This window comes from Argopecten irradians, chromosome 12 (assembly GCF_041381155.1).
Source record: "Argopecten irradians isolate NY chromosome 12, Ai_NY, whole genome shotgun sequence".
NCBI classification, from domain to species: Eukaryota; Metazoa; Mollusca; class Bivalvia; order Pectinida; family Pectinidae; genus Argopecten; species Argopecten irradians.
The window spans coordinates 27,451,773-27,467,137 of NC_091145.1; the positions used below are offsets into that span (position 1 = coordinate 27,451,773).

The window sequence follows — 15,365 nt, forward strand, 5'->3', positions numbered from 1 at the left end:
ATGGGGGTCCTAGGGGAACCTACATGTAAATATGAAATTTGAGATCCATTTACTACTTTCTGAGAAATAGCAGTAACAAACTTAAACTATTAAATCCAAGATGGCTGCATGTCGGCAATCTTGTTGACCGATTGGTCTCAAGATGCATTATGCATAACTAGGGTCCTAGGGGAACCTACATGTGAAATTTGAAAAAGAACCCTTTAGTACTTTCTGAGTAGCAGTAACAAGAATTGTTTACGGACAGACGGACGGACGGACGAACTGACGGACGTGGGACCACGGACGAAAGGCGATTTGAATTGCCCATCATCTGATGATGTTGGGCTAAAAAGCCTGATGTTAGAGAACTAAACAATCCCCAGAACCAACTAGAAAATACATGTACATACATGTATGCACCGTATATGTCGTGTACCGTTCATAAAATTTTGAACCAATTTGTTTGTTTGTTTGTTTGTGTTTCACGGCCCTCGACAACTATCATTTAGGGCCAAACTAGACGTCATGTAATATGTACTAATTTCGGTTTGTACAGTGTTGCCTTAGGCAAGTTATCACATAAATGTAAACATGGATTACTTAATTGTTCCTATCAGGTCATTAACCCTAACGTTTAGGTACAATGATACTTCTTCTGTATGAATATGCTTCATGGCAAGGTACAAATGGTGAATTTTCCACATCTTCACAAATGTATTTGTTCACATTAATTTTTAAAAAAAATTCAGCATTCAAAGAGATTTTCTATTTTCTATGCAAAATAAATGTTCAGCCTATTATTTGACTTTCTGCACAATTTCTCTCAGTGGAATTAATTGCATTTGTAAAATCAAATCTGGGTAACAGTAAGAATTTAATTGTGTTTTCATATTGTGACCAGGTACTTCTTTAAATTTGTCCTTAGCTGGAATGGTCAGCCATTATTCGGTAACCGATTGACTGATTTTCATTTATTCTGTATTTATTCTGTATTCAATTATCAGATAGCTATACTGAATTTGCTCTCATTGCAAAGAAATTTTGGATTGGAGTTGCTCTTTAATTATAATAAAGTTGACCATTAAAATCAATAGCAATAAAACAACATTATAATAATGAATAACAGTTAAAAGATAATGTTCCAGTGAATACTTTACTTTCAAAGATGTCAATTTTCTCAGAATTTTAATGACAAACGATAACATAAAAGGAACAATATATTGAAGTTGGAATGCAATCTGTACTTCATTCAACATTTCATACACAATATGTATTTCATTTAACATTTCATACACAATCTGTACTTCATTCAGCATTTCATACACAATCTGTACTTTCTTTATTCGACAATCATACACAATCTGTACTTCATTCAACATTTCATACACAATCTGTACTTCATTCAACAATCATACACAATCTGTACTTCATTCAACATTTCATACACAATCTGTATTTCATTCAACATTTCATACACAATCTGTACTTCATTCAACAATCATACACAATCTGTCAACTTCACCGGAACACAATCTGTAATTTCATTCAACATTTCATACACAATCTGTACTTACATTCAACAATTTCATAATCACAATCTGTACTATCATTCAACAATCAAATACACAATCTGTGTACTTCATTCAACATAGTTCATACACAATCTGTACTTCATTCAACAATCATACACAATCTGTACTTCATTCAACATTTCATACACAATCTGTATTTCATTCAACATTTCATACACAATCTGTACTTCATTCAACAATCATACACAATCTGTACTTCATTCAACAATCATACACAATCATACACAATCTGTACTTCATTCAACATTTCATACACAATCTGTACTTCATTCAACATTTCATACACAATCTGTACTTCATTCAACAATCATACACAATCTGTACTTCATTCAACATTTCATACACAATCTGTACTTCATTCAACATTTCATACACAATCTGTACTTCATTCAACATTTCATACACAATCTGTACTTCATTCACACAATCATACACAATCTGTACTTCATTCAACATTCATACACAATCTGTACTTCATTCAACAATTTCATACACAATCTGTACTTCATTCAACATTTCATACACAATCTGTACTTCATTCAACATTTCATAACACAATCTGTACTTCATTCAACATTTCATACACAATCTGTACTTTCATTCAACATTTCATACACAATCTGTACTTCATTCAACATTTCATACACAATCTGTACTTCATTCAACATTTCATACACAATCTGTACTTCATTCAACATTTCATACACAATCTGTACTTCATTCAACATTTCATACACAATCTGTACTTCATTCAACATTTCATACACAATCTGTACTTCATTCAACATTTCATACACAATCTGTCAACTTACTTCATTCATTCATACACAATCTGTACTTCATTCAACATTTCATACACAATCTGTACTTCATTCAACATTTCATACACAATCTGTACTTCATTCAACATTTCATACACAATCTGTACTTCATTCAACATTTCATACACAATCTGTACTTCATTCAACATTCCACACACAATCTGTACTTCATTCAACAATCATACACAATCTGAACTTCATTCAACATTTCATTCACAATCTGTACTTCATTCAACATTTCATACACAATCTGTACTTCATTCAACATTTCATACACATTATAGTTTTGGAATGTCACTTGTTAAGTAATGTAGTAGAAGTATCACAATTAGCTTGAATGCAGCAGTTGAGGAATTCTATACTATAACATTGAGTCTTTAAACAATTTGATATGATGAAATATCAAATGAAAGTAAAAAAAAAAATTATAGAATATTATTTATATATACATTTCCTTTCTCAATATTCCAGGGGTTACTATCACTGTCATTATATCCATCCCTGGAATATGACATAGCAAAGCTAAAGGCATTTCAGGAGAACACACTAGCCAATAACAGGCCCGCAGAGACTTCTTTTGAAGATGATATTATAGAGAGCGACATCAAAGGACCGAAGAACCTGTTACTTCTCTTGTCGCACACAGAGCTTTAATTCAGTTTTGCTATGACATAGTCCAGGGGTTGTTTATACAAAAGAGAATGTAACCCATGTGATAATGAGGATAATACATTTAAAAAATCCACTAAAATGGTCATCTATCTTCATATTGTATAAGTTATTAGAGAATTTCATTTTCACTACAAATAAATGTAGGTATCTGAAATTAAAATGAGATTGAAATCCAAACACACATCATGAAGATTCTATTAGCTCTAATTTTGCTACAACCATCAAATGGTCAGAAGGGAAATATTCCTCGTCCATTATGGAATACACAGTATCAAGAATTTGGCTAAAGTTCCACCAACCCACTGTCATCAGTGATATGAGACTTATCATAGACACAAAAAACAAGATGTACGGAGGAAGTCTGAATGGTGGCCATTTTCTCAGTCCACGAAATATCCTAAATTTGCGACTATTAAAATTTACAAATTTAAAATTATCCGGGTTACACAGACAGCAGTTGCACCCCAAGATTGCATAAACGGCTTCGCCTTTAAAGTCTGTTCCACTTATAAGCAGACATACAACAGAGTAGAATAGATGAATTACTGTAAAGGTGTTCAGGATTACAAATATAACAATGTATGTAAAAAGATGGTGAGAACATTCCTCACAGTCAGGAAGGTGACATGTTTTACCAATGGAGTTGTCTCCCCTGACACACACCCCACAGCGACAGTAACCACGGGGACCACAGTCTTGATAACAGGAGTACCCAGCTACACCGTACCATGAAAGGTATGCCGAATGGAGAACAGTTCGGAGTCTCTCAGTCACTATCCTCTGATGGTACACAGATTTGTAAATAGTACCATTGCCTAGAAGGTGAACACCATGAGTTATGAAATTTGATGTTGCTAGAATACGGTCTGGTCTACTCTCGTATCCAGGGGTGGGCTGGAAAATAGAAATGTGGAGGAAATTACACGAAAACTCTTTCCCATAAAAAAGTAGATTAAAATCATACATTTATTTGTCATGTTCATCACAAATACTGTTATATCTATTGAATACATTGATACTGTGTTTTGATGCAAATGATGCTCAGTGCGATAATTTTAATTTTAGTTTTAAACATTTTTAAAACAAACAATTGATTTACTGTCAAAGTGAATGTCAACCTCGATACTCCAGGGATTACTATAGCTGACGTTATATCACCAAACAGAACTGGTTATTTAAAATTAGTTCTTTGATGTACATCAAAAGAGCCGTATAAGTACACTGTGTTTGACTGTGTGGCTTTTAAGTTCTGCGCCGATCTCTCTGCAGTCTTCAAAGGAAATCTTTGCAGGCCTGTGACGTCATGCGAGTGTAATGTCGTACTTTCCGGAGAAAACAACATGAAGGGAGCTAACTCAGTAATATGCATAGATACACAGTGAAAACAAAATCACAGTGTGAACTTATAGTGAAAATATCCACATGTACAGTGATAAGTTACCATATTGCTGAAGGTGCGTCCACTATTAGGATGTCCAACCATCTCCCAGACATCACTCCACGGCGCCTTTCCTTTCACCCCCAAAAACTTAATGTCCCCTATTTGGCATTCTGTGAGTGTTTGCTGATCAGGCGAAGTAAAAAGTTTCACAGGCCATTCAAAGTTGTTGTAGGTGTTAAAATCACCAAGGATAATGCTCCGTAACTGCTCAGAAGACCTTTCCTGATCTAGTTGGAAGATCATCAAGAACAACTTGTAAACTGTATTCTACTGGACAAGTTATAACTAAAACATTTAATCATGTCAAAATTAAAGTTTGCAAAGAGTTCATCAACGTTTTTTTATATCTTTACTACGACAATAATAATACAATGTACAATCAAACCTGCCTATGTGACCACCTCTGTATAAAGACCACTTTCCACTTTTTCAGAATCCCAAATACTGGTAGTCAATTTTGATCAACGCAATTTGGTTATGTACAGTTTTAGTTATAATTTTAAAAGACCACTTGGCTATACTGAACTTTTGTCTTGGTCCCCAGGTTTGACTGCAACTTTGACCCTAACCCTATAAGTGCCCTTTCCCAATTTTTCATACCTCAATTTCACTTACATTGACAGAATACAGACAGAAACCATGAAAACCGTGTAGGTTTGTCTATTTGATTTCTTTTTTAAATTGATTAATGGCTTACTCTGTGTAATAATAACCCATGTCTGATCCTATAACGCATCCTTTCATTTTATAACTGCCCTGGGAGCTTATTAGATTGAATATGGTACCAATACATTCCTGCTAACATACACACCTACCTCGTACCAGCTCAATAACCGCCCTGGTATTTCCACATTGTTGTCGGCGATCGTATGAGAGGTGTAGAGCGCCAACCTGGACAGATTTCAGTGGACTTATGAAGATTTTGGCTAGTATAAGAACTCGCTTATTGGTGTCTGGGCCAGGTACATGGGGCAGTATGTGGGTGGAGAAGAGTGTAATCGGTCTCCTGCTCAGAATCCCTATTCCTGGAGTAAAATAGTACCAATACATTTCAGATTTCTTACATTATCAGACTTAATTTTGAGAGCTTTTTATTTTTTTTATTTTTATGACTTTTATGATACATTGATAAAAAATTGAACTTTTTTTTTCTAAAAAATATATTTAACTTTTGTTATCTACCTATTTGTGATATAGTAACACTAACAATTATATTTTTCAACAAGAGATCCCAGAGGAATCTTGGCGCCCACAGCAGAATGATCTATGTCTGACAATGGAAAGAGGGATCTTTTCCCTGCATTTCAAACTTTTTCAAACACAATAAATATAAAATTTGAGATCGCTATAGTACTTTCTAAGAAATAGTGGTAACAAACTTCAACAATGTAATCCAAGATGGCAGCCGTGCAGCTATCATGTTGACCTATCAGTTACAAAATGCAATATGCACAACTAGGGCCCTTGGGGAACTTCCATATAAAATTTGAGAGAGATCCCTTCAGTACTTTTTTAGAAATAGCAATAACAAACTTTAACTACAAAAATGTATCAAAATCCAAGATGACCGCCTGTCATATCACATGCACACCTAGAGTCCTAGGGGAACCTATATATGAAATTTGAGAAAGATCCCTTCAGCAATTTCTGAGAAATAGCGGTAACAAACTTTAACTATCAAAATCCAAGATGGCCACCTGTCGGCCATCTTGTTGACCGATCAGTCCCAACTTGCAATATGCACAACTGGGGTCCTAGAGGAACCTACATATGAAATTTGAGAAAATTCCCTTCAGTACTTTCTGTGAAATAGCGGTAACAAACTTTAACTATCAAAATCCAAGATGGCCACCTGTCAGCCATCTTGCCGACCGATCGGTCCCAAAATGCAATATGCACAACTAGGCCCCTGGGGGAACCTACACATGAAATTTCAAAAAGATCCCTTCAGTACTTTCTGAGAAATAGCGGTAACAAGAATTGTTAATGGACGGATGGAAGGACGGCCGGACGGACGGCCGGAAGGACGGCCGGAAGGACGACGGAACACGGACGAAAGGCGATTTGAATAGCCCACCATCTGATGACGGTGGGCTAAAAATACAATTTTATCATTTTGACTTATACATGTATTTTCAGATTTCTTTTCCAGAAGAAATTCTCAAATTGATTAAAGGATTCTGGAATTACAGTTTTTCAAACATAGTAAGGCACAGAGTTAAAGCTGAGAAAACAACTGAAAAACTTGTATTTTCATATGAAACAAAAATTTACACCTGATGATCCTAGCAATGTTATTTTGATTTTTCAATTTATTGTTCTCTGCATTACAGGAGAAATGTGATGTTAATAACCTTCTTTCTCCCAGCCAGGCCAGTTAGCTCCCTTGGGTTTTTGTACTTTGTTTGCCTCTCGAAACAGTCTCCATTTGTAGTCTGGTAGTAGTTCCTGGAGTTCAATCACCTGATTGCCACCCCCATCAGTATTGAATCTTACCTCCTGGAAAGCTACCACGTCTGGTTTAGCTTCGTTAATCTGATTAAACAAAAATAACATACATGTAGATATCAAATACATGAAATGTCTTTCTTTTATTTCTTTGTATTAAAATTGACCTACACTTTTAATGATGGGCACAGTCGTTAGAGAAAACAAATCAGTTATAGTAAATCTAGTCAACATGAATTTCTACTTTGGTAAAATAGAGAATCAGAAATAGTTCTAATACTTTATAATTTTATGCTTGGTATGTCAAAAGTTTACAACTGTAAGATTATCCCAGTAAACTGATTTATCCCAATAAAACTGATATTTTAATATTTTTTGCGTTAATTAGCACCAAAGGCGAAATAAATTATGTGTTTTAATTATATTTATTTGTGTTAATTAGACAAAAATAATTAAAATAATTTATATCGCCTTTACGCAATCAGATTTAATCTTACACCATAATAATGGAAAAGTATTGTTCAATTATTGATGATGAATATTATTTATGCTTTGTCGGCGGTGGAGCATCTTAAAGCTGATTCAGAAAGGTAGGCCTAGTGGGCCTTTAATGAACCGACCAAAGAAAGAAAACTCTTGGTATCTTACCATTTTTAAATTCCCATATGTGTCTTTACTGTTTTTCATTAAAAAGTCATCTACAATTCTATTTAATATCATTTAAGTGTAATATTAAAACTACATTTCAAAGATATAGTTACTGCTAGTACAGATTAATTCCTTAATCGACAAAAGATAGGCGAAAACTAGTGCAACTGTGAGAAGGGGAGACAATCTCGAAAATGAAACCGATTGATCTACAAGACAAAATCAATCATACCATTTGCGCTATCCTGTACTTTCGGACATCCCAGTTGAACATAACATTCCATAGATTACACGTCGCTACTGTTATATCATATGACAACACCACATTTGCGCATACACATGCTATAATAATGGAAAAGCAATAAGTTTGTTTCCCCATTTTCTGTTGTGAGTGGGCGCTTTCTTTAAAGTTACAGTAACGTACCAAACGTTAAAAGGCACAATATTACATTAAAACATTTAAAATTCCAATGTGACGAAATTAAACTAATCAATTATTGTTATTTTATTTATTTGTAGACAACAAAAGAACTGTTTTAAATATACAGCGTATGAAAATTACTGACAAGTTTGCATATTTCGAATTTACCTCACAAAAGAAAGCGTACCGATTTCAATCCTTGTCACCAGTATGTTTGCATTTCACGCAGAACGACATTCGTATTTTAAACATTTTTTCAACTTCGATGAAAACAAAATAAATCGCATGAAAGATGGATCTCAAAAGTTTAAAAGCAGAAATCGAACGTAAAAAGCGACAGTTGGAGAAAAACAAAGATATAATGGTATGTATTATCTTATCTTTATCAAGGATTTACGTGTGAAATGAGTCTTTCCAGTCAAATAAGGCAGGAAATCCGTGGCATTGGACGTGTGTCCACTTACCACTGGCACTGAGTAAATTTATTTAAGATAAGATAAGTTTATTTCTTGTTCAGGACTTATATGTAAAGTCCTCTATACCAGACTCAGACAAAAATATAAAGTGTACAGTTACTACATTTTTATCCGGTAATAACAAGGATTTATAAGTGAGAAGGATTCGTGTCTGTCTCTTTACATTACTAAACACCACGCGAGACGCCTATGAACCGGGAATAAAAACCGTTTTTTCTCAACAAACACTTGTCTTATCGAGTCAAACGAAACACCATTGTAAAGTTTATTAAATTTCACGACGTTTATTACTTGCTTTAAAGACGGAATACTTAGAGGATATGTCTTAAATTTTCATTAAAAATAAGGATAGCTCATAAAATGACGGCCCCACTTCAGAAAGTAAGACGGTAACCCTCGCACCCGCAAGCTACATCAAAGGCTGCGCCGGCGGATATCAAAGGAAAATCAGTCGTCGCCCAACGTCACGGTCAGTGCACAAACACAAAAGCGCCTGCCTTGGACTTCCCCAAAACCCAGTGTGACTTATCCTTCTCATATACGTCCTTGGGTAATAATAATAAATGAATGATGTATATGGGTAACACTTGCCCATTTGGTTACAGTTACCTGTTTGCAGTAATTAATAAGTTACCCAATTGAGTAATTATGTGATAAGAAAACGTATACTGTGGTTTTAAAAATTATTATCAAAAAAGGGCGTCATAATTTTTAGAATGCCTTACAACTGATGAACGGCTTAAATAATGAACATCAAATTTGACTTATATTTAGATTACTGTAAAATCTTGTGTGCAAAATTGGAAATTAAAGCTCAGATATGTCACTGTCTGATGCACGTTCATGTCTTCTTATCAGTTCTGCCACAACTAAACGTTGTTAAAATAACCTAAATTTAGTTTGCATCTATGTCATAAAAATTTCTTATCATTAGTTTACAATAAAATTCTTTACAGGAAATGAAAATTATATCAAAATAAGGTTGCGCACAACCGTCTACATTTCTGTGATTCTATCAGCAACTTTATCAAAACAGATTATTTATTGAAGCATTTTAAGTAATGAGATGCTGTGGAAATGTCAAACAATATTCATGATGATCTTGATATTAAGGGGATAAAAAAGGGGTACGTTACATTATAGATTAAAGATTCGTATTTTTTTCCCTTTCAAACTTTATTATTAGTTGCTTTACAAAATACATTGTGTACAGAAAAATATTTACATTCAATAAATCCAACATAGATAGAGGACAAATGATATAACTTTTAAAACAAAACTTTGATAATTTACATAAATCTCTTAAAGAGTAGAGTTCATAAGCTGTGAAAATTTAATCAAATTTGGTCTTGTGCAGTAGTACACTTTGAAATATAGTTATATAATTTTCTATGGTGAAAAACGGACACTTTAATAAATACATATTTAGTGACATTGGTATCACAATAAGTACAAATAATGCATATTAATCCATCAATCTGTTTCCTCAATGAAGTATTGTTACTTGTGCTAAATTTGCACATCAAAGTTCTCTCCCTGCCAAGTTTTGACACGTTCCCGTGGACGTCCCTTTGATGATGAGTGTGGATTCAGGTATAATTGACGGGCATGCGACACTAGATTTCTCCGCATTCAAAACATCATTGGCAATCGTCATCTAAGTCCCATGAGTACATGCATATGAGTCAGTTTCACAAGATATGTTGTAAAATTATCTAGATTTTTTTTTTATCCCGATTAGTGTGTTGATCTGATACGATTTTGATACTGTTTAATGCAGTATTACAGCGGTTTATGGTACATACTTGTAATTGTTTTTTGATTATATACTTCACTAATGTCATTTCAAAGCTCTATTATTTGTTCTGATTATGGAAATAAAATGCAAATTTGCATGATAAAAAACTCTGTTTGTAAAATAATTTACGAGTGTTCTGTAGATTTTATCGAGGAGAATTTTGTTGCCGATTGAAATCGATAACACATATTGAATTTACATTAATGCCATTCGTTGATGCAAAGAAAGTCGCTAATATGCCATGAAAACATAAATAAATAAAGACATGTTCAGTAAAACCACTAAAAAGTTCGTACTGAAAATTTTTATATCTATGTACCGAAAAATCTTGCGCATGTACCGAAACGACTGCAAGACTTTTCGGTACTCCCGAAACAATAGTTACACTGGGGTTTTTAAAGCGAAACTTAAAATTAATTCACCACATATAAAAGAACAGGCATGCATACAAATTATTTAAGTCCGACCCACACTGGAATACTGCTCTTCCACATATGGGATCCCCACAAAACAAACCAATTTCAACAGATAGAAAATACACAACGCAGAGCAGGTGGCAGGTATGTGTAACAGGAGATTAAATGTAGCAGCCAGACCAGAGATCAAACCCAAGACATCTGAATACTAGTTGTATACATCACATATAATAGTAAATACACTCGCAATCAGGACTGATGATCATGAGCTCAGCTACAAATTGTACCTCACATCACCGATGATCGAAAATTTCTTCCTCTTTTCCAAGTTTTTGCTCCCAAAGACACAACCATACCCACAATGCAAGTTCACATGCACATCATCCTATTTATTGTAAGTGAGTGGACTACAGACTGGGGTAAAAACTCGGATACTGAATCCAGGACCTCTGAACAAATGCAAAAAATACCCACTGAGCTAATTAAGCTACAGGTTACCTGAATAATCAATCCAGTTCAATTTCATGAACCATATAATTGTTCAGCAACATGTTAAGTCACATGCTTATATAGAAGGAAAAGAATGCATAGCCATTCAGACCTTCAGAGTTTCAACCTATACATATGTACATGTGCGTACATGTATATTATATCAATACAGATCTAGATCGAAATATACAGGGTTTTTCTGCTGGAAAAGATATTGTACTTACTTCTGAGTTCTGATGACTTAAATGTCAGCTAGAATTATTAATTTGTACACAAAGGTGTTAAAAGTGTACAATACCCCGTTTCCGGAATACAACGTTCAGTCAGTTTAGTCATGTGACTTTCATCACCACTTGACTTTATTTAGGACACATTTGAAACAAACTTGCGGCATATGTAATGATTGTCCACGGGTGGAAAATAACATATTATGACAAAACACTTAAGATTAATTATCAAAACACATTGTACTTAATATAATCAAAACATGCATGAAAAATTAGTTTAGACACTTCACAAGGAAATGACAGGTAAGTTATGGCATCAAATAAATATGTCATTTAACAGTTGGAAATCAATGGCATCTGACATCTGACTCACAAATATTTCATAACTTACCTAGGTACTTTCTTCCAAAAATTAATAACATGTAAGAAACACAAAACATAACAGTTTATCTAAGTTCCATTATCGGGCAAGTGTTACCGACCATGACCTTTACTTGGACACTGGTATTCTCCGCCTATGGTATTCTCCACCTATATATAAGTGTCGCCGCCATGACAGAAATATGTGCCCTAAAAATTTTCCTGGTCACATGACCAAATCATCGTTTTCGATTTCCTTCCCAGCAGATTTCTTTGTATCCTGGAATCGGCATATTACAAGTGGCATGTCTTTGAAGAAAATGAAAGTTGAAGATTAAAGTGAATTAAAAAATAAGTCAGGCAAAGAAAACCAGTCTAAATGCGTTCATTGGCCTTCCAAAAGTTCTCACATATTAATACGACGGTCAAGTTCTGTTTAGTTTCCCAGTTCTGACCATTAAAGTAAAGAAAAGTTGAAAGCATTGAAAGTGAGGCTGCGTGGGAATGTAACCACGGACATAGTGAGCCGGGAGGACATTTTAGAATTTCCATACTTTAAATCAATTTCTTCGTACGCAGACAGATTTTGACGAGAGATTTTATTTTTCCATTTCATAAGAAGTTATACTGGATACATTCACACCATTTTTACCGACTTTAGCCATCCTTGCCCGACTGTTCACTTTAAAGAATAGTAAGATTGAGAAAATATGAGATTTTATGGACTATATACTTTAACTTCTCCCTCTGTAACAGTCTAGTAGCAGAACTTAATCATGACTATATATTTTTTAACTAATACAAAACCTTGATGTTTTTATGCATTTTGGTTCAACCATTTTAAAAATGTACCAGTAATTATATCAAGTAAATCTAGACTTTAAAAAGACCTTAGATGAGGGTTTTAACAAATAAAATCATGAATTTCACCAACAAGGTCCAATAAGGCCTTAATTATAAAATAAACAAAAGAAAACTGATTGGTGATAGTCACCAGATGCATGCATGCACTCTTTCTTTATTAATATATGAATCAGAATGACATTCATTTTCTTCCTTCAAGGTCAAATTAAAGATTATATCATTATAAAGCTAAAACTGATTGCAAGAGGTTCAGAGAACTTATACTCTGAGTCTGTGTTAAGGATCTTATTTCCATTTTCTACAGAGTCAGAATTGCATAATATCGCTCAAAGAGACAAAGGTCTCATTTTGGACTTGTAATAAGCTTAAAGATGCTCCACTGCCGACAAATTGTATTTTTTCACTACAAAAACAGGAGCAGACGATTTAGCAATTTTCTTCAGTTACAGAAGTTACTTAATTTACACCATTACCAACATTGAAAAGGTTGAGATTCTAATGTTATTTCAAGTTTAAAATATGAAAAATAATTAATTGCATCCCGAAAAAATTACGTGGCACTATATTCTATATTGAATGAAGTACTGATTGCGCAAGCACCAAACGCAAAATAAATTATTTTATATTATTTTTTGTGTTAATCATACATATATCTACACGATACAACACCAATTATTGTTCAAATAATGAATATCATTTATGCTCTGTCGGCGGTGGAGCATCTTTAATTGTATGTGAAATGGCTACAGAGGAACTACGTTTTCCTGCTATCAAGGTTATTCTAATCATCACAGATTCACAGTCAAATAGGCTGAAATATTTAAGTGATTTCTAAACTTGTTGCAACTGAAAATAACTTTCTGTTTCCTTTTGACAGAACAGGTGAGATGAGTTTCTTGAATAACAAAAACTTTTTTATTAGTTCCCCCAATGGAATGGACCAGGAACAAAGAGGGCCGCCACGGCATGCATATGCGATTGGTCAAAATTGAACGAAAAGGAACAGGGTTGAGAACACAAATCTTATACAATTATAAATCCATTGCTGTGCCTAATATATTAACTTTAAATGATGTGAATTTTTCAAAAACCATTTTTCTTCTGCGCAATAGAATTTATTTAACAGTAATTAAAACAATTCACAATTTCATCATTCAGGGGAGGTCACTCTTGTCACATTTGGCTCTGTTGAGATTTGGGGAACTTTATGTGACGACACCCGTCACAATTAGAACTTGTTAATTTTTTTATTAAAAAAATCCTATTACCACCATATATTTACTAACATGTGAAATTACTACTTCAGGCACCAAACAAAAAGTACTTTAAACGTGGGGACCTTGCAGCCAAACAAGAGGATGAATATTGGAAAAAACATCGCCAGCTTAAAGAGGATCAACAGTCATCATCACAGGTATTACTCAGGTTGTTTACATGATGGCTGGATTAAGTCATTGTGTAAATGACATTTAACAATTACAATTGACATTTGAAGATAATATTGTTTTGATAAATGGAATATATATATAAGTATGCCAAGTGTTAATCACTCCCTTAGAACATATACATGTATGTATCGAAGATTAATATACCTGGTATTTAAAGGGACAATTCAATGAGGCTAATTCTGTTACATAACCATGAAGCAAAATATGACATAACTGTATTGTTCTATATTCTTTATGAAAAATAAAACAAAAATATATTGAAAAATTATGTTATTGAATGAATGGTTTCTTTATCATGTTGCCAGTGAGTTGTGTACATAATGTACATAGTAATTTTGTAGACTTTATTTTTGGTATGTGGTGCTGTTCACTTTTAATATGTGATATGCTAATGTATGTAATGTACTTTCAGGCTAATATTAATGACTTTTGACACTTTGTTTTTCAGTTGATATGACCTTGTATCTAATTATAACATGCAAAAATGGAAACTATAGAAGTGAAATGTATTATGAAAATATTGTGATTTTAACATATAGTTAACACTGACAATAACACTACTATAACCTACACTAAGACTTATAAACTTCAAAAAGATGTTATAGGTCTTACACAGAAAGAAAATTATTATTATAAATGAGTAATTAATGTTCGCAAAAGTAAAAACTTCTAAGACTCGTTTTGTAAAATCTCATGTAAAATTAACACAAATTTATAATACTTAGCTTTTTATCACATAAATACAACCACCTATACATTTTGAAGAATCCTACGTCAAAACATATTGCTAAAATCTAGTGGTGGCTGCCATTTTGTCACGCTGTTCTCGAAATCCTGATGTCATGCCATTTTTCCTCACATCATTTTAGTGTTTCTGTCTTGACGTCACAATGGGTTTCCAGCCATTGAAAATCTCTCCAGGTTATATATTAACACTTAATGACATATGCAAAAAGTAATACATGGGTGAAATCACTGGATAGGCAGATTATGTGATAAAATAATTTGATGTGGACTGTGTGTTCAGTGTTAGTGTGAAACACTCTATAATATTATTGAAGCATGTGATCTAACATACATAAGGTAGTCTTGATCAATAATCACTCATTGAGAAATATTTCAACATTATTATTCAGATTAGATTGTATCTAAAAAGGAAGAAAACAAAACAAAAGACGAAGATGAAAAAGTACCCCAGCTTCCCAGAAAAGAGGTAAATTTAAATTTTCAGGTCATCATACTTGAATGGTTAAGATAATATT

The 15,365-nt window shown here is 33.6% G+C and overlaps 1 protein-coding gene across 1 annotated transcript; it reads right to left on the reverse strand.

Annotated features, from left to right (window-relative positions):
- Window positions 1-2,422: 2,422 nt before the first annotated feature.
- LOC138336737 (uncharacterized) lies at window positions 2,423-8,025 on the reverse strand. The gene is made up of 5 exons (XM_069286289.1): window positions 7,837-8,025; window positions 6,863-7,043; window positions 5,324-5,533; window positions 4,509-4,735; window positions 2,423-3,961 (listed from the first exon to the last, which is right to left on the reverse strand). Exons 1-5 carry the CDS (start codon window positions 7,981-7,983, stop codon window positions 3,251-3,253), a joined length of 1,476 nt encoding a protein of 491 aa, XP_069142390.1. The 5' UTR covers window positions 7,984-8,025; the 3' UTR covers window positions 2,423-3,250.
- Between the last annotated feature and the right edge of the window lie 7,340 nt (window positions 8,026-15,365).